This window comes from Heloderma suspectum, chromosome 4 (genome assembly GCF_057233095.1).
Source record: "Heloderma suspectum isolate Gila_16-S chromosome 4, 16-S_ref, whole genome shotgun sequence".
Taxonomy (NCBI): domain Eukaryota; kingdom Metazoa; phylum Chordata; class Lepidosauria; order Squamata; family Helodermatidae; genus Heloderma; species Heloderma suspectum.
The window spans coordinates 282,543,514-282,564,884 of NC_139461.1; the positions used below are offsets into that span (position 1 = coordinate 282,543,514).

Here is a 21,371-nt window from a genome sequence, read left to right on the forward strand (position 1 = left end):
ATTGGCCCCTTATTCTCAACACAGCCAAAGTGATTAAGGACTCTAAAGCAACCCTGTTATTTTTTGGGCTTTTCCTGCATGATGAACTCGATTGGATGAGTAAGGCCAGAGGACACAGCTATTTTCCAATCTAGACTTGCAACTTGCATGGTTAAGAGGAAGGGTTTTTCATTAGGAACATTTTTCAAAAAGAGAAAATGATTGTACCATATTTAGGGATGGTATCTTCAGTGTCATTTAAAACTTGAGGCTACATGAGTAACATTGCTAAACTGTTTTGGAATCCAGGGTAGGAAATCTTGATGATTTGATCAGTTACTGAATCTAGCACCAGGGCATAAGGAATTCCACACACAGAGGTGACGCTAGGCCTAAAAGTAGACATCATTGCCAGGGGAAACTAAAAGATCCGCCCTTACACTTGACAGAATTATAGACTTGGCTTTATCATCATAAACCAGGAAGTAAAAGAAAATCTTAAAGCAATATTTGTAACTCCTCTGGTTTAAAGTAAACTTGATATATAAATGCTGATGTCTTTGTGCAAGTTGATAGCATTCTGGTGGGTTACAGGTGATCAGTTTGGGGTACTGATGGTAAAGACTATGGCTATAATGGCTGTTGAGGGGATGGACCCAAGAAGCAGGTGAGTTTCTGGTTCCTGTCAAAAGGCATCCCAGTTCACCTTTGGTAGGTAATGTCCATAAATTTCCACTTTGATAAAGAGGTGTGAACACAGCTGAGTCTGAAAGTATCCTATATACTAACAGCAAACTCATTCTTTTAGTGTGGATCCTAATATAGTCAAAAGAGCACCATTGACAAACAAGAGGAAGGTATCAACAGGCTTGGGGGGAAACCCAATGTTTGCAGAAGTATAACAAAATCTTTACAGGAAAAAAAAGAAATAGGGGGCGGGGAATGACTCAAAACAACTCAATGAGGACTAAGCATGCACCTTGGGGGTGGGAGATAGAATGGTATAGCCTTGAGATTCCAGCATGGTTGGCTTGCTGGAATCCTGAACAGGAGCACATCGCACTGCAACATTTTGTTGTGGGTCCCATTTGTAATCTATAAAACTATGGTCATTTTTGGGCGTTCAATAGGTATAATGAACGTGTGCATGTGTGTGTGTGCGCGCATGTGCATGAGCATGAGCATCACTGCAGCAGGCAAAGTGTATATCAGAACATGACCTCCATTTACTGCATCTTTTAAGGTTTAGAATTATTTTCTGTTTTTCATTTCCTGTCCCAGATTGCTAGCGGAGGTCTCCGCAAGAGCATTGTTTTAAAAACTTTTCCTGAATGTTTTCTATTGCATATCCAGCTGACTAGCTAAAACTTTACCTGCAGCAAATCAATAGTCTAAACTGGGCTTTCTTGACTTATCTCTTCCCCTGCCTCCCCTCCATTTGCCTTGTATATACCAGACAGAATTTGCAGAACTGATGTTTATTAATTGCAAATTCTACCTTGTAAATGTTCACACCTAGTAGCCACATAAACAAATGCTCAGCCAGGGCCGCAATGCCTGCCTCCATTACCATATCCTTTCCCAATTCAGAATCAGAGTGGGAGATAATAAATCATTTTAATTAAAGAATCTGTATGCTGGCTGGAGATGATGGGAACTGCAGTATGACAACATCTAGGGATGTCCAGGGACGCTAGGTTGGAAAATGCTGCCCTAGACAAATGTAAAGTAATCCACTGGCATGAAATTTTAATCCTAACTCCTTTCCAATAGTCCATAATGGGGGGAACAATCCTATGGCCGCTAGTCAGTGACTAGATAGCCATAGGGTATGTGGTTTACCGGGAACCAACCTCGATACCCGCGCTCCAAGGTTAGTTCCCGGAGAACTGACCTTCCCCCCTTCCGTGCTGCCTCACAGGCAGCACGGAAAGGCCCCATGCTCCGCGCTCGGAAGAGGAGTGTGGAATGGCCAAAACGGGGTGTTCCGGGGTGGGAATGCCAGTACAACACATCCTATGTGTCATCTGGCAGCCTCCTCCCCAGCTCCGCTTTCCCTCGGCTAGACAGCCAAAATTGGCTGTGTAGCCAAAATTGGCTGTCTAGCCACAAATGCAAGGCGGAAGCGAGGAGGGAACGATCCTCTCTGTGCTTCTCCTGCCCTGCATTGGATAGGCGATCAAATTCCTATCCCCATAGGATTGCACCCTTAATTAGTCTCTCTAGCTAATCTTAAAAGGTGGTGGAGAGAGACAACACTGGCTTACATTGATGCCTCAGTATAAGGCAAATTTTTGTTATGTTTGTCTTTAATAACCGTGAGTTGGAATGACGTTTGGCAGGTTCTGTGTTCCTTTGTCACAGTGCTGCAGCCAGCTACATTTGCTGAATTTTCCCTTCTACTCCATTTTTAAAGGCATAAGCATCCTTTAATCCCACCATTAGTCTCTTGAGATGCTTCTGGTCACATATGAGGACCAGTCATATAATCACCATGCTTATGGTATCCTTTTGTTCATTTGTTTTTTGCCCAGGGAGACGGTTTGAATGGTTTCCTATTAATAGTTTTGCATGCCAGCCCAGATTTGTGGTAACATGCCAAACTGCACATTCCTATGGTGGCAAATGAGTCATGTAATCTATTCACCATCAGTGCGGAATATACATAAAAAAGCATCTTTCCACAAGCAGGTAGCCATGATGTGGACAGCATGCAAACCTTTATCAAGGATCAGCTACTTTCAGCTGTTTATTATTTATTTTAGAATATTTATATACCGCTTCCCATTTTAAAAATCCCAGAGCAGTTTACAACTATTTATAGTTATATATATAGTTGTATAGATACATTAAGCACAATAGCATCTAGACAGTTAATGGTTGGGAAAAGCCAGGGTAAACAAGTACATTTTTAATAATGGCCGAAAGCACATGATTGTCAGTGCTTGACATTTCCCAGAGGGGAGGTCTCTAGAGGGAGGGGGCCACCACAGAGAAGGCCCATTGCCATGTTACTACCAGATGGAACTCAGCAGGATTTGACATGGACAAAGACGCCTCCCCTGAAAATTGTAGTAGTCTAACTGGTCTATATAGGGGAAGAGACTATCTTAAAGGTTGTAGGGAAAATCTGAAATCCCAGATTCCAAAACTGGATAACATGGAGGGTCATTTGCCCCTGTGAATACTGTTGTTCAGTAGTCCAATAGACGTATTTCAGGAATAAAATATGCAATTCTGGATCCAACAGCTTACTCCAGCCTTCTCCAACCTGGTGTCCTCCAGATGTGTTAGACCGCAATTCCCATAATTCCTGGCCATTGGCCATGCTGGCTGGGAATTATGGGAATCACAGTCCAACACATATAAACAGCACTAAGTTGGGGAAGTCACTTGGGCTTCTAATGACAAAGATGAATCTAGAAGTACCCGTAAACTGCATATCTGTTCTTTCAGGGGAGTGCATACTGTCCAGAATAGGTAAACGTCTTAATTCCTGGACCGAGGAAGAGAGAGAGAGAGAGGGAGAAATATCTGCCACTTTCAGTCCAAAGGTCAAAATCCATTTCCATTTTGGAGAAACTTTTATGTGTCACATTCCAGTAGTGGGTGGGGCTGAAGGGGAAAGGGGTGGGGCTAAAAATATCCCAAATACCAGCATATTTTAGCTTAAATTCTTACTGCCAGTAACTAAGCCAGGATTAGGCAATATGGTGCCCACAGGTGCCAATGTGTCCCCAGACACCTTCTTTGGTGCCTACTGAGACACCCTACTCCTCCCAATTTTTATTTTCAAATATTTTAATATATTCTTACTGGCAGCTGGGATTGCTTCGCAGTGAAGTGGGAGCTTCTGGCTGCTGCCATGTTAATTTCCTATTAATGCCTCTGAGCAGGTTACTTGTCCTTCATGACTAGCCATCCCACCCATGGCAGCCATTTTATGGTTGTGCCCAGGACAGTTTCTGAAATTTCTGACTGAAACCCAGAGTGGATTCACCCCCTGCCCCCACTGACATCAGACCTTGGTTAGCTCCTTTAGAGTACTGAGTGGTTCTGATTGAAACCCGGAACAGATTCACTGCCCCACTGACATCAGAGCCACCAGCCTCCACTGAGAAAAGCCCTGCTGGATCAGATGAAATGTCCACCTAGTCCAGCATCCTGTTTCCCACAATGGCCAACCAGATGCTTCTGGGAAGCCAACAAGCAGGGTATTAATGCAATAGGGAAGCCAACAAGGAGGGCATTTACTGCTCCCAGCAATTGGCAATTGGTATTCAGTGGTATACTGCATCTGAACATGGAGGTTCAGTCTAGCCTTCATGGTGCATTAACGCCCACATTCCTGGGGGCTTCAGGATGCACTATCTGTTTTTGCAGGGTGACATAAGCATTTCTTTGAGTAGAGAAACTGCAACCAGACACAAACAGGGTGACACATTCGTACAGAAAGGCATCCCCATGTAAATGTTTAGGTAAAAGGCAATCCTAGCCTGATTTTCAAATTCCAAGCCAAGTTTATATATATAAAAAAATCTTTACAGCTGTAAATTGAGCAGCTAGATCCGGAGTTATCCAGAGTCACTGAAGTGCAAGACCCTGCAGTATTATTGTGACAAAGTCAATGTCCAGAGCAGAACTGCATTTGAAGAGACGTCCTTGTGGCAGAGTTATATTCAGCATTGTCAATGTTTCATGAATGCTTGTAGGTCGAGAGTCTGATGCCAACCTGCCCTACCTCTGTAACCTCATCTGGATAGATCAGGGCTGGGCCAAGAAGGCACTGTGGTGCCTGAGACAGAACATCCAGCAGACAGCCCCAGCCCAACCCAAGAAATTGTTAAAAACACTAAAGTCGCAATGATTTCAGTGGGAGACCTTTTATATATAAAAAGAGTGACTTGGTTTTGTGTTGGCTTGCCTAGGGTGGCCAGGTGGCCACTTTTACAGAGGACAGTCCTCTATTCGAAGGGCTGCCAGAAGGCTGTCCTCTATTTGAAGGGCTGTCCTGTCCAATTCCAGTTTAAAGAACCATAAGAACTGTTGCCCACCAACACTTAATACCTGGAGCCTTTCTACATGAGGCTTTTATTGTGTACTCTTGATTCCTCACTCACAATAGTTTGTAGGTCTTTTACAAGACGTCATCATCCTCAAGGGCCTCTCCCATGCTTTGCACACATTATCGCAGGGTTTTTTTTCTAACAAGGAAAGTCTGGTATATCCTGAATGGCATTATGACCATGTATTTGCGCAGTGCCTCTATACCACAGTGCCACCAAGTGGTTGTGTAATGGAACATATAGAAAGGCAGAGAAAGAAAACCTGTGGGGAAAAACACATGTAAAGGAGTCGATTTTAATCCTGCGAAGAATCTGGAAGCAGAAGCCTTGGTAAAGGAATGGGTTAAAAACCTCATGTAGAAAAGCCCTGGACAGCAGACTGAACAGGCAGGCACGCAGGTCACCTGGTCACAGTCTTCCACATTATGGTGAGATGTGCTGTATTTCTCTTTAAATTATAATAATTATTTTTGGTTTTGCATCTATACACATCTATACCATCTGCAAATGTTATGCAAATCACTGTCCTTCTCTGTCTTCTTTGTTGGTCCTTTGTAAGTGGCCATTCTACGCTTAGAGCCTGGCTACCTCTTAGTGAGAACTTTCCATTTAAAATTGGGAAGGGAGGTACAGCAGGCCAGACACCATTTTGGCATGGGATGGTGGTGGGAAAGTCTGTGAAATATTTGGAAAGGTTTACTATTTCCAGCAGAACAACTTTTCTTTTCTTAAGAACAACTTTTAAAACAGCCTTTTCCTCCCAAAATGCCCTGAATGTAATATCATTTTTTGTGGCTTTTCTTCATGAGGCTTTTAACCTGCACCTTTACTGAGGCTTCTACTTCCAGATTCTTTGTGGGATTAAGCTCGGCTCCTTTACATGTGTTTTTTTCCATGGGTTTTCTTTCTCTGCCTTTCTATATGTTCCATTACACAACCACTAGCGGGCACTGTGGTATAGCAGAATTGAGCAAATACATGAGGCTCTATAACACCATTCAGAACTCCTAGCTACCGTCAGTGAGGAATCACAAACGCACAATAAAAGCCTTGTGTAGAAAGGCTCCATTCCTCTCTCCCCCATGGTCATTCTGTGGTGGGGGCATGGCAGCTGCCAGGAAGCAACCACAGAGATAAACTCCAACTGCCACCAACCCCTGTTTTAATATTTTAAATAAATATAAACTATTTAAAATAAATATTTTAATACCTAACTTGTTGGATTTTCTTTGTTGTTGTTTTGATCTTTGTATGTTATTTTAATTGTTGCTTTAATGCATTTGGTACACAGGCCTGTGATTTGATAATGAAGCTGGGATATAAATATTTTAAGGTAAATAAATAAATGGGTGTTTTTTAAAAATTTGTGCTGCAGCTACAACTGCTTAACCCTCTCCCCAATATTTGCAGACTTTCTCCCCTTCCCCAAATAATCTAAATGGCCCCCAAATTCCCTGACTACAAATGGAGTGGAGAATTTGAGGGCTGTTCTTGGTTTAGCCCTATTCCCTGTGGCTACATTTCCCAAGGGGGTCGAAGAAGCAAGTGAATTTAGCCACCAGGAAGAGAAATACAGGAAGATAAAGAATGGACTATTTTGTCTATGGGAAACGGTAACACACACCAGATGATGTCAAACTCAACAGCTATTTATTACAACTTTAGAGAACATTAGTTCTTGGGTGGATTAGAAATGTAATAAATAAATAAATAACTTACAGAAACAGACAGACAACTTCTTTTACTTGTAAAAGGAGCATAAACAACTCAGAGAGCAATCCTAAGGCTCCTAGACACTGTCGCGCCATAGGATTGTTCAGTTTACTGGCTCTAAGGTTGGAGATAGGGCTCCAACCTTGGAGCCAGTAAACCATGCTTCCCTCCTCCTCATAGCGGGCGTGGAGAGAACCACGCTGACTACCTCTCTGTGCTTGGAAACCTGAGCGCGGAGACGGGGAAAATGGGGCAGTCCTGGGGGCAGGGTGGGAACCAAGAAGCTGCCTTGCGCAGCTTCATATGCTTGGCCCACCTGCCTTCCCTCCTGCTCCGAAGCACCATGGCTAAACGGGCATAATCGCCCATCTAGCAAAAATGCAGGGCGGACAGAGTATGGAGGCGAGGATTGCCTCCATACTCCAGCCCCCCTGCATTAGGACGCTCAGCAGCCTCTGACTTCAGAGGTAGCCAACTATATGGTTGTTGTTGTTCAGTCGTTAAGTTTTGTCCCACTCTTCGTGACCCCATGGACCATAGCACGCCAGGCTTTCCTGTCCTCCGCTCTCTCCTGGAGCATGCTCAAGTTCATATTCATTGCATTGGTGATGCTATCTAGCCATCTCATCCTCTGTCGTCCCCTTCTCCTTTTGCCTTCAGTCTTCCCCAGCATCAGGGTCTTTTCCAGTGAGTTTTCTCTTCGCATTAGGTGGCCAAAATATTTGAGCTTCAGCTTCAGTATCTGTCCTTCCAATGAGCAGTCAGGGTTGATTTCCTTTAGGATTAACTGATTTGACCTCCTTGCAGTCCAGGGGACTCATAAGAGTCTTCTCCAGCACCACAGTTCGAATCAACATGGTATCGCGCCCTTAATTGAGCAATTGTCCTTGGTAACGGGTACAGTCAAATAGGCCCAGGATTGTCCTAGTCTCAGGAGATTATCCTGGCCGAACTGCTCCTAGTGGCATCTGACCAGAAGTGAAAGCATTCCTCTCACATGGCCTACTAATGCTGAGGCCTTTTGGGCTTGCCTCTTACACAACAGACTAAGAGAGTCAGCCAGGAGCTTCTCCTTTACTGCACGGTTGCTATTCCCTCTTGCCTTCTCTGCCTTTTGTTGCAGGAGCCTTCAGAATACTCAGCAGGCAATACTCTTGCATGGTGAGACTGCTCTCCAGTGGCGAGAGTAACGTGCTGCTGGGCTCTGAGCATGGAGATTCTAGACTTCCCAGCTGATGGGGTTTCAAGGGGGTTGGAGGAAAATTGGGAGGTTAAAAGAAACTACTACTTTACACACTTCTTTGGAGTGTCAGAATCAAGTTTCAAAGCCTCATGCACAGGTAGGCCTAAAGTCCATTCCCGAAATCTGCATTTAAGCAAGCTCAACTTAATACTTCAGTACTATCCACCAGGTAGCAATTACTTTTTCAAACAGGGGTGTTGAACTTCTTTCAGCCCAAGAGCCAAATTCCATCTCAGAAAGGGCTGCATTTCAGTCAGGGTGGGGCCAAAGGCAAAAGGAGCAGAGCTAAAAAATACCCCAAATGCCAGCATATTCTAGCTTAAAGTTTTTACTGCCAGTAGCTAGGCCTTCAGAGAAGCATTTCAACTTTTAGAATGGTGAAAAACTGCACAAAAGCTGGGAAACCACCAAACATTTGGTGGTCCGGGAAAAAGAAAGGTCTGTGGCCATCTGGGATCCCAGGAGGATCTAGGATCCCAGAGGGATCCCATCTTGGGATCCCAGGGAGCTACATTTGGCCTCCAGGCCTGAGGTTCTGCACTCATTTTAGAAGCATCATGTACCTATCAATGACAATCCCAGCCTATCATAGTGCAGTTCATAGTTTAATAAAAGAGGTCTTTCTATATATATATATACACACATACACAAAAGGGCAACTTACGGTGTTAGAGCCTAACTGGTTCAAAACTGGTCTGGGAAAAGGGAGAAGTAAAGGAGAGCCGTTTGACCACAGAACTGGAGAACCAAGACCCTTTCTGGAGAAACACCTTATGTAAAAAGGCAAGGTGGATTTAGGGGAAACAGGGGAAACTTTCTGGGAGAGAATGAGATGTGGACCAACAGATTTAAGAATTTCAAAATATGTATTAGGAAGGAGGTTTACTAAGCCAGGGGTAAACTGCCAAGGTCTATTGGAACCTCTGCTTCCAGACAACCTATAGTTTCACCCTCAGGGCTTGTTTTATAATCTGGGCTAAACCAGAGGCCATTCAGGGAAGGCGTGCCGGAATCCCTAGTAATTCCAGGCACCCTGAGAATTTTTCCTCACGTTTTTCCCTTACACCATGAATAAAACTTTTGCAAACGTTCATGTAACTGAAAGCAAATGGGATATCTACATCAGAAACCTAGACCAATTTGACCCATGATGCTCCCAAAGAATCCTGAGAATTCTCAAGGGACTCTTAGTGGTGTAGTGGAGGCAGGACTTGCAGGGACTCTGATGTCATCTGCCACCCCCCTCAGAATTCCCTGTTCCCTCTGAGCTTAGCTGCGATCCTCACTGTAGCTGTGGGAGGAATGAATTTTCCAAGCAACATTACATTGTTCCGTGCTAGAATGCAAAGTATTTGGGATGACTTGGTCTGGAATGGGCAATTAAGACCAATTCTCTTTACCAAAGACGTGCTCCTGGTGGAGATGAAAACTAGAACTGGTTTGTTGATATGGATTGACACAGCTGCCTAAAATTTTTGGACTGCCCTTGGAGGCTGTCACGATGAGCTCTTGCATTTCCAAATTTACCACTACATCGTGTGTGTGCGTGCGTGCGCGCGCGCACATGTGTGTGTATGTAGTTCAATCCAGCTGGGTGTGTGGACTTTTCTGTTGGAGGGGGAGATATAATGAAGGAGCTTAGGGAAGGCTAACGGGTAATGTTGGGGTGCTAAGGAAGTGTGCAAGGGGGCTGTTTAAATGAGAAGGGATCTAACCATGAGAGCTGAGTTGAGAGGGTGAAGCTTCCATACAGTATCATATTTTGAAAACTGAAAATGTTTGTGTGTGTGTGTGAGTGAATGAGTGAGTGGGTCAAAAAGATTTTAACACCCCTGCATTTTTTCTCAGGAGTCCAGTTGAAATACCCCTGCCTTACTCTCAGCTGCACTGTTTTTGGATCCCAGTTGAAGGCTGTATATCTGACAAGGCTGTACAATCTTAGAAGGGGTGTGGCTGCGAGGGGCCGTAGCTGTGACTGTCACAAAGGGACCCTGCACTTCTGAATGTGCCACTACACTACTGCTCTTAGTCCCATTCATAGCCAGAACTACAGTTGCCAGGAGGGCTCCCTTAGGAAACAGAAATAATTCTTAAACAACTTAAGGTCTTTAGTGTAGACATATGTTCCTTCCTGGTATAAGGAGGCCTTTGTTCTCTGGTATAGTGAGACAGACTATTCTTCAACTCTCCCTGCAGATTGTGTGTCTTCCTCTAGTGTCTTCCTTCCCATTTTTTTTTTTACTGCTTTGGTCATTCAGAATCGGAATCCTTCAAGCTATAATTGTCTCTGATCAATTATAAGAGCCGCAGACACACATAAACATGTGTCTTAAATGGCTGGATGCCTGGGACGCAAGTAAATGGTATAATAATAAAAACTGGGCAAGGCTTAGGAGGCCAGAAGACTAACATTTCCTACAGTCACATCACTTGCATAAAGGAAATTGCATGTGTACATCATCACAAATGATATATATGCATGTATTAGGAGTGCCAACACATTTATGCAACACTTAGATTTGCCGTGCATATGTTGCTATTACACTAATGTTTCTGGTAGCAAATACATAAACTGCAAGTGTCAGATGTGTTCCTTTAAACATATGTCTTGTCCTCTGTATAAAGACTTGTTTTGGGGCATCGCTTAAATGGCTTTTAAAAATTCATAAATATCATTAAATAGTGTGTGTGTGTGTGTGTGTGTGTATCTATATATATGTATACATATTAGTGAGGAGCTATACACATACACACACACACAGGGAACCTGTCATCTGGGGCTTCCTACAGTATGTTCATATCCTGAAAGAGACATGGGTATATTTGCACACACACAATATCCTAAGAAGATATGATATTCCAGTACAAAATGTATCTGAAGTAGCTCTTAAAGGAATGCAGCTTAACTGATGATGATCTTTTCTTTTGGTCTTGCCTTTCCTTCAGGGGGCTCCTAATCCTAAAATGTGCATGTTTATATGCATTTTGGTATTTTTTTGAGCTGAGAACTGCTCTGCAAAATTTGGGGAAATGTGAAATCCAAAGGAAAATTACATTCTGATCTGCATATAAGCCCAGGGGGTGCATATCACTATTGTCAAGGGCTCCTTGGAGGCCTTTCTCAGTCTAATCTAGTAGCCAAGTCCAGACACAGATGAAGGGATTCTTTTCAAAGCTTTATTCTTCTTTTACAACTTAATAACTATACCGTTTGCAACTAGATCTGAGCAGCACCGAACCTATGCCCTAAGTTGGAACAGTTGGTCCCCGTTTGAAAGGGAATTACTGGCAGACCCCTGAACTTAAGGACTAGGGAGAGTCCCTCCCCTTTTCCCTTGGATCGTCTGGGTGCAGCCGTTGTTTGCGCGCCAACCGGGCACTCCGCCTCCTTTCCGCACCCTCCATCTGGCGCCGCTCTCTGCGTCGGCGTCGCGCGTCCATCAAGTCTGCTTCCCGTGCTCTGTCACTCCCTGGACTGCTATCTAAGCTAGGAATGTTGGTGGGAGGAATTTCCGTCAGCTGTTGGCCCTGGGAAAGAGGAGCGCGCTCCCCTCCCAGGAGCGACTGCTCTTCCTCAGAATCAGAACTACTCTGGGATTCTATGGGCTCAGTGTCCACCCTGACATCTATGTGCAAAGAATGAATTCTACAAACTTTACTAGGTGGGTATTTCAACCCAAGTCTCCCCACTCTAAGTCCACCACCACACTGGCTCCCAGTGACCAAGAAACCTGTATTTTTTGGTTCAGACTGCATAGGTTTGCTTCTATTATTTCAAGTTGTTATCACTAGTGCTACTTAAAAGGGGGTAGCTCAGACTTCCCCAACCTGGTGCCCTCCAGGTATCTTGGACTTCAACTCTCATCAGCATGGCTAATCGTCAGGAATTCTGGAAGTTGTAGTCCAAAACCTCTGGAGGGCACCAAGTTGGGGAAGGCTGAGCTAGCTGTACATTACACACAAGTATGCATATGAGAACCATCCTTTTTGCTTTTAAAGAAAAGACGATGAATCAGAGGACCGAGAATGGAGAAGCAGGGGAAGGGAGGATTACACTTGGCCATTTCCCACTTCTAAATTCCCCCCTCCCATGCTGTTCCCCAACCCCTCCACATGAGAGTTCCAAACAAACAGAATAAAACCTACCCATGCTACAGTGAAGCCTGAGTCACATGAACAAGCAGCAGTCTGATGGCTGCCTCGAATGCAAGAGCACGGACACCCTTCTTATGAAGCAAGCCACTCAAGGGCTTCAGTTCATCAGGCAAACGTGCCAGTTTTACCATTCCAGCACAAACCATGCAAAAAAAAAAAAGGGGGGGGTTCAGTGGTGTGATGAAAATTGCCAGATGTGCACAGTGACCGGCCTTGAGGAGGTTGCATTTAAAGTGGCTACCATGCAACTGCTTCCTTGTGCAAAGTGGACTTTGGACAGGAGGTAAAGAAGAAAGAAAAGACAAGGGTGATGCCATTCCTCCCACTCTGGTTCTTGTCAACCATGTGGATTGCTGGGGATAGGCTGCCTCAAGCTGAAGGATCCCATAAGACTGGACTACGCGGACTGGATGAACAGAGACAGCACACTGAGTAGAACTGCCCTGCAAGCTTAATTACCCATCTCCTCCACAACTAAACCCCACTCACACGCAGCGGCTGCCTTACACTGAATCAGATCTTTAGTTCACCTAGCCCAATATCATCTGCTGTAACTAGGGTTGCCACTTGTTGCATTGCCAAAAAAAGGAGCAAATGCATCACCAAAAAGAGAGGACACAGATTTGCCTCAAATGTGCATATGCTGATTTAGAAATAACTGCTCTAATTTAAACAGAAATACAATACATCTCACCAGAGAGAAGAAGACTGGGACCAGGGGATCTGTGTGCCTCCTCAGTCCGCTGTCCAGGCGCTCACTGTGGATTGGCCGCATCAAGGGCCCTGCTCTCCCTTCTAATGTTTCTTTATCTTTAAACTGTACTTGGACTGCCCAGTCCTTTAAATATAGGGCACTGTCAAATAGAGAACTGTAAAGTAGGCCACATGGCCACCTGAGCTCTGACTGCCCAGGCCTCTTTGGAGCCTTAGGCAGGGGCCTCTCTCCTCCCTGCTACATGTTATCATTTTAACTGGAGATGCCACAGAGTGATCTTGATCCCATTTGCCTGCAAACCATGTGCTCTGCTTTTAAACTATGGGTAGGCTCCTATTAGGAATGGGAGCAAGAGCTGTTATAAGACCAAACTGCCTGGACTGCTGTCCAGCAAGACTTCATAGAACCATAGCAGGGTTGGAAGGGGCCTATAAGACCATTGAGTCCAACCCCCTGCTCAATGCAGGAATCTAATTTATTTATTTATTACATTTATATCCTGCCTTTTTTCCTCCAAGGAACTCAAGGTGGCGTACATAATCCTCCTCCTCCTCCATTTTATCCTCACAACAACAACCCTGTGAGGTAGGTTGGGCTGAGAGTATGTGACTGGCCCAAAGTGAGCTTCCATGGCCAAGAGAGGACTAGAACCCGGATCTCCTGACTCCCAGTCCAGCACTCTAGCCACTATACCACACTGGCTCTCTAGGAGTTGAATTGGAACCTTGTTCCATGAGCCACCATTTCTTCTGGCATTTCTCAGGTGCTCCTCAGGATAGCAGCCCTGCCTGCTTGGCTGTATGGTGTCATGTCTGGAGGACTGGCGACAGTCTAGGCAACTATGCTGTTTTCATTCAGCCCTTTCTTTCTATAGTCCACCACTTGCATTTATTATGTTGATCATTTCCTAAGTGTTTTGTGCTACTGGGTATGGGGATCTTGCAAAATGTTTTAATCAATCAACAAATGAAACATATCTGCACAGTTATCTAGATCATAAGAAAATAAGAACATCAGAGCCATGCTATATCAGACTACGGGTCCATCTAGTCCAGCATTTTGTCCACACAGTGGCCAACCAGCTGCTCATGGGAAGCCCACAAGCAGGGCATGAGTGAAACAGCACCCTCCCACCCATGTTCCCCAGCAACTGGTGTACACAGGGATATTGCCTCTACTACTGGAGGTAGTACATAGTCATCAGGACCAGTAGTCATTGAAAGCTTTATCCTCCATGAATTTGCCTAATCCCCTTTTAAAGCCATCCAAATTGGTGGCCATCACTACATCTTGTAGTGAATTTCATAGTTTAACTATGCGCTGTGTGAAGAAGTACTTCCTTTTATCTGTCCTGAATCTCCCACCAATCAGCTTCATAGGATGACCCTGGGTTCTAGTATTATGAGAGAGGGAGAAAAATGTCTCCCTATCCACTTTCTCCACACCATGCACAATTTTGTACACCTCTATCTATCATCATGTGTCCCCTGTCTTGCCTTTTCTCTAACACTAGGCAGCCCTGTTTTAGTGGCCACTTACTGCGTATCTCAGCTGTAGCATACTTTGGAATCATGGAGTCCATGGTGAGTTCTGGGTGTAGAATGCATCCGTGGGTATAGGCATCCATGGGCAAAGAATCCAGGAGCTCTCTGTACTGCATCACTCTGGAATGAAAGAGGCTCCCTGTTTCAGGAATTAGCTGGGCAACGTGTTCTGAAACGTAACAAGAAAAACTAAAATTCAAGCAGTCTTTAGTTACATATGCAGTGCTTTTATGAGTCTTTTTAAAAAAATCCAAATTCTGTATTCTAAATAAATGAAACAAATTAAGTATATTTGTTGTGCTGGTTTAGTTTAAATGGATTATTTTGTATCCAAGATTCAATATGTCAAGGAATTGGGCATTTGGGCAATGGAAAAAAGTAATAAAAGTAGAATAAATGGGCAGTATAAAGACTGGAATTGGATGGCCAATGTTAAGACCATGGAGTCAGGGCGGGTATGGAGAGTCTTTATGTGACTAGGATAGCACACCGCTGTAATGTATGAAGTAGCCCAGAGACCAGACGCCTTCTGGGTAAGGAACAAGCTTTTCTACATACAGCTTCTAAATAAATATTAGATTAGGGATTGGCAACAGAAATCTGGAGCCCTGGGATTTTCCTGACATCCCTTTACCAACATAGGGCAGTATCCAACGCTGCCACTGTGCTAGTGGGAATGACCACCAGTGCAATGGGAAGCTAGCACTGGCTAGCACAACTAGAATCTAGCCAAGAGTATTACTTCTGGAATGAGACAAGGGAGCTCCATTGACTTGTCCCGTTCCGGAAGCGGTACTTTTGGCTTGTTTCCTGGATTTCAATGGGACTAAAGCATGACTAACTTTGTCTGGATCCAACCCACAGTAAATAAGGTTACAAAATTTTAATGACAGGGTATATGTGCCTTTTACCACTGGATGCCATGCCCAAATTCAGCTAATGGAGTTGTCACGTTTCCCATTGGGCCCCCTCTTTCTGATGCACTCACACACAAATACAGAGGCTTCAATCTCAGGCCTCTAATTCATTATCAACAGGTTCATTACAGATGCAAATCTTCAAAGACTCTCAAGCTACAAAGGAATGCCGCAGGGGATTCAAATGGGAACACTAACGTTGCCTACAGTTTGAAGTGAGGATGGCTGGCTAGACTAACTTAGGGAGGGATGTCCCGTCCTTCCATTGATGCTTCCCTACGTCGCCACGCATCACTAACTGGGTCGACTGACTGAGCTCCGCCTCTGATGTTTCCCTCTTAGCTCTGCGCCATAGTCTAGCATCTCTTAGGTCACAGCCCCCACTCTCCTCCTCCCGCCTTCTCACAGAGGGGAGTGGGGGGGGGGGCTTCAGGCCTGGCCATCTGGTAGTTAGTAACCTGAGAAGCACACCTACCCATATCTGAACTAGCTTGGGAAAATGCATCCCCCGGTTCTGGCTGTTCCTCTTCTAAATCTGAGCTGCTATCTCCCTGCACTCAGAATCAATCCTGACAGGAGTTTCCATGAGTCTGATGGGGAAAAAAGTCTTACCAGCTCTTTTTTGTTGTTGTTATGCTTTTGTTAGCCACAGAAGTGGAGCCAGTAAACAAAATTGGCAATCCTATCTATACAGAAAAAGCTGGAAACATTGTCCACCCCCCCCCACCCCACAGTATCTTTCCTTCTTAATTATTAATGAAATATGCCAGTGTGTTCATGTTTCATGGTTTCTAAATTAATCCATATTACTGATTGGATATACAATCTTCCTGTTTTTAGAATTATTCTGCTAATAAATTGCCAATTAAGTATCTGTCTTATGGTTTCACTGATTCTTTAAAAAGACCTAAAGGTATAGCTGTGGGGTCTATGAACAGATTTTGTCCTATCACTTCATGTAAAATCTTAACAGTCCATCTCCTATCAATATATATATATATATATATATCTAAAGTGGATGTCAGCATCTAACTGGAAGGAAATGGCATGGCAGGAATGGGTCTCTCCCATCACTAATAATTACCCTTCCTGTCAACACCTCCCGCAACTGCTCCAACTCAGGATTGTACATGAACACTTCTCTACTGTTGCCCAGAAATATCCCCAGTAGCACAGGGCAGTACTTGGGTATTAGCTAGGTTGGCCATTCAAACATTGCCCCAAAAGAGAAAAGTGGGGAAGACTGTGACAGTGTGGCTAATTTATTCATGGCATCCCTAGAGGACACTGCAATATGCAATGTTAACTTCAATCCATTTTATAAGTATTGTCTTTTTTATAAACGTTATATTGATTATATCTTTCTAATATTTTCTAAACAATACATTTTACATCAATTTTTGACCTGGATCAATACCATACATCCTACTATAAAATTTTCTTCTCATTTCCATGCACTGAGTGTTTCATTTTTAGATACAGAGGTATACTGCAGACAAAATCATCTATACATTAGAGGATTCAGAAAACCAACTGACAGGAATTCCCTTTTGCATTTTGAATCTTTCCACCCTGTGCATCTGCGTAGGAATTGAGCATATGGACAACATTTACATCTCAAGAAGAACTCCTCACAATATCATGAGTATATGAAGCAAAAAATACTATTTAGGCAACAATTGGTGGATAGGGGTTACCCAAGGAATATAATAAGGGATGCTGAAACGTGAGCAGATGCAGTCTCTAGACTTATGTTATTAAATCCACCTGATAGGGGATCTAATAATAAGATTACGATCTCTCTGGAGTATTCCAATTTGTCCTTCTCTATCAAAAAAGCAATATATAAATATTGGCATATAGTAAGCCATATACCTGGATGCGGCAATGTTCCACGTATAGGATTTAGACGGACAAAAAAACTTAGAGACCCTCTAGTACACTCAGATATTGATCTATCTGCACAACATATAACTTCACCTTATGGGCATTACAAATGTGGGGGCTGCTCTGTATGTGATCTTTCCTTACCAATCAAAGTCTTCGAACATCCCATGGATCATCGACGTTTTGAATTGCATCATTTTTCCAATTGTGCGACCAAGCGAGTTATCAGTGACAGATTTTATTTTCTTGGGCTCCAAGATCACTGCAGACAGTGACTGTAGCCATGAAATTAAAAGACACTTGCTCCTTGAGAGGAAAGCTATGGCAAACCTAGACAGCATAGTAAGAAGTAGAGACATCACCTTGCCGACAAAGGTCCGTATAATCAAAGCTATGGTTTTCCCAGTAGTAATGTATGGCTGTGAGAGCTGGACTATAAGGAAGGCTGAGCGCCGAAGAATTGATGCTTTCGAACTGTGGTGCTGGAGAAGACTCTTACGAGTCCCCTGGACTGCAAGGAGGTCAAATCAGTCCATCCTAAAGGAAATCAACCCTGACTGCTCATTGGAAGGACAGATGCTGAAGCTCAAATATTTTGGCCACCTAATGCGAAGAGAAAACTCTCTGGAAAAGACCCTGATGCTGGGAAAGACTGAAGGCAAAAGGAGAAGGGGATGGCAGAGGATGAGATGGCTAGATAGCATCACCGATGCAATGAATATGAACTTGAGCATGCTCTGGGAGAGAGCAGAGGACAGGAAGGCCTGGCGTGCTATGGTCCATGGGGTCACGAAGAGTCAGACACGACTGAACGACTGAACAACAATTATTGTATATAGGAAAAACCTCTTGTACCATTCAAACTAGGATTATTGAACATCGGTCCAAATTAAGAAACCGCGTTTTGGATGCTCCCTTGGTGCAACATTTTGCAGAACGGGCTCATACACATAAGGACTTTAAATTCCTAGTTATAGATAGAATTTATTCTCATAAATACAATTGGACAGATTATAATAATTTACTGCTATGTAAGGAGGCAGAGTGGATCTTCAGACTACAGTCTGTGATTCCTAAAGGTTTGAATGTTTCTCTAGATCTGGCATCTTTTGTGTAATATATAAAGACACAAGTATATAAAGACACAAGTATTGGGGATATTTTTCTGATTGCATATGAAGCCAGACACTATACCTTTAACAGCAATGTGGATGACATAGCCTTTTTTTAACACTGGGTATTTAAAACCTGCTATGAATTGGTATGCTCACAGCTGCCAACTCAACTCATTGATGTTAGAGCAGGAGAAATTATCAGCCTGTGGTTTGAGGTTTGTTTGATTACTTTTTGTCTCATTTCAAAGAATTTTTTTGGTAATGCACCGATACTATATGCTTTAAGTGTTGTTCTTTCTTAGCTCTGTGAAGCTCTATGAGATAAAATGCAAGCTATGCCAGCAGATTAAGTGGCTTCATTCGAAAAACTATTCAGATTACAATACTGCCATAGCGTTTTTTGTTGAGTCTAAGGACGGTGAGTTGAAACAATTTCCTTGCTTATAAAGTACAGCCCCGCTTTCATGTAAATTTGATAAGATTATGGTAACAATTCTTAACAAAAATGTTTGTGTTTATTTGAATAATATTTTTGTACATGTACATATTATGATAATAACTGACAACTAATGTGAATATAAACATAATAATAAATACTGTGTGTGTATGTATGTGCATATGCATGCACACACATGTGTGTGCCTGTGTGTGCACATGTGTGCATATATATGTGACTATAGATTTTAATATCTTAATATCTTTTCAGTTATTATTTACCTGAAGAAGCAACTCATATGCGAAACAGGATTACACTGGATTCCTGTAAGACTTTTTGGATGGACTTTGAGATCCTTTGAACAAATTATAATATTTGTATGTGTATACCTGTGATACAGATGCTTCTGTTATCTTCCAATATATGTACAATTGTAGTCATATTGTTTTCATATGTATAATTATATTGTTCCAACAATAATCTATTTTAAATAGATCACTAACACCCACTACGTTCATTGTGTGTTCATATTGTTATAACATTATACTATTATTACCTGACCTATTTACAGTTGTGTGCTTGTTTGCTTATTTCTTATAGCCATTCAGGATATACCAGACTTTCCCTGTTCAGAAAAATCCCATAATAATGGCTGCAAAGCATGGGAGAGGTCCTGGAGGATGACAACGTCGTGTAAAGGACCCACAAACTACTGGGAGTGAGCGATCACGAGCACACAACAAAAGCCTCGACTAGAAAGGCTCCAGGTGCTGCAAAATCTCCCAGTGCAAGTTCACACTGCTCTCCTCACCCGTGAATTCGGCCTCCCCTCCAGCACCTGCACAGTGCACCACTACAGCTAGCCTACCATGTTGCTCTTTGCCTCTTGAGCTCCTCCCACACCACAGCTAATTGGCTCACAGCTCCTGCATTTCCCCTGCTCACACACAAACACACAACACCTTACAGCTAAGGAGCGGCAGGTCTCTTGACTTCCCACCTCTGAAGCTTGCTCCCATAGCCCAGATGACAGCAACTGGCCCACCGCTAAAACAAGCCAGAAGGCAAAGCTAATGAGCCCCTGCGGAGACCGAGCTACTGCAAAAAGAGAGAGCGAATGAATGACAGAAAGAGGCAGAGACCCACACTCAAGGCGATTAGGAGCTGCCAGCGGCCCTCAGGCCTTGAGGTGAAGAACACTGTCCTAGTCTGTTACCTCCTGTGAAGTTCTTCTCCATGTAGTCAATTATCTGGTTGTAGTCACTGATGATGTTGTCTCCATGGATGATCACAGGTACCTCTTCCCCAAGATTGAGTCGCATAAACCAGGGCTCCTTGTGCTCAGTCAGTGGCATGCTAACATCCCGCTCTTCACACGGTAACCCCTTTTCTGCGATGACCAGGCGGACCTGCAACAAGAAATGAGTGGAGACATGAGTCCGTGCTGCCCACCAGACTCTGGAAGTACACACTGTAAAGAGGTGGCTTTCAACACTTATCATAAGAACATACGAAGAGCCCTGCTGGATCAGACCAAGGGTCCATCTAGTCCAGCATTCTGTTCACACAGTGGCCAGCCAGCTGTCGACCGAGAACCCACAAGCAGGGCATGAGCGCAACAGCACCCTCCTGCCCATGTTCCCCAGAAACTGGTGTACAGAGGCTCACTGCCTCTGGTACTGGAGGTAGCACATAGCCATCAAGACTAGTAGCCACTGATAGCCTTTTCCTCCAGGAATTTGTCCAACCCCCTTTTAAAGCCACCCAAACGACTGTTTGTGCACTACTGTTTTCCAGGCATTCAAAACTAAAAAGAGGCAACACTGGTGGGTAACACATGCCAAACAAACACCTCATGCAGTTACTGTTTCATCACTCTCCTGAGAAACCTCTAGTTCATATGGCCTTTATTAAGATCCTATTATGCTTTTCTATAGTGTTATGTATTTATGAAATGCTTAGCTCATTCATATTCATTTTTTAATCATTTATCCTAGTATATCTCACTTCTAATTTGCATACTTCCCCAAGGCACTCCAGTCAAGGCTGACGATACATCTCTGATAAGAAAATATGTGTTTATTATGATAGGTGAAACATGATACAAGTATTCCACGTAGGGCTGTTATTAGGCTTGGAGTATATGCAAACCCAAATCTGTAATTAGTACCTTTCATTCTACTTAGTTCCCAAGTAGACAGACAGATACCCATGAATAGAATTTTAATAAACTTTACTGATTGACAAACACTAGAATACAATAATTTCAAATGAATTCAAAATAAGAGTTCCAAAACATTTTGGAGAGAATACCAATGGAGCAAAAATAGGTAATACAGATTCTAAGCATCATAAAATTATAAATAAACACAATTAAAAAGGGAACATTAAGACATTTAATGCAAATATAAATTAGGATATTTTTCTTTGAACAGGGAAAAAAGTAATTTCAACTCAAGTCAACTAGGTGGTTTAGAGAAAATGAACATCCTTATGAAGCCAGTATTACTGAGATTCTTCTACAGATATGGGAGAGCAGTAGGCTAGAGACTAATAATTGTTTTGAAAAGTGTTTAATGTGTTTTGAGAAACTTTTTGTTT

General features: G+C 43.2%; 1 protein-coding gene across 2 annotated transcripts in view; it reads right to left on the minus strand.

Annotated features, from left to right (window-relative positions):
• The window catches only part of GDAP1L1 (ganglioside induced differentiation associated protein 1 like 1), a 58,590-nt gene that overhangs the window by 14,566 nt on the left and 22,653 nt on the right, over nt 1–21,371 (minus strand). For both annotated transcript variants that reach the window (XM_084854013.1, XM_084854012.1), the window contains exons 2-3: nt 19,987–20,179; nt 14,411–14,584 (exon numbers count right to left, since the gene is read on the minus strand). In XM_084854013.1, the coding sequence (XP_084710139.1) occupies nt 14,411–14,584; nt 19,987–20,179 (367 nt within the window). The remainder of the gene's footprint in view (nt 1–14,410; nt 14,585–19,986; nt 20,180–21,371) is intronic.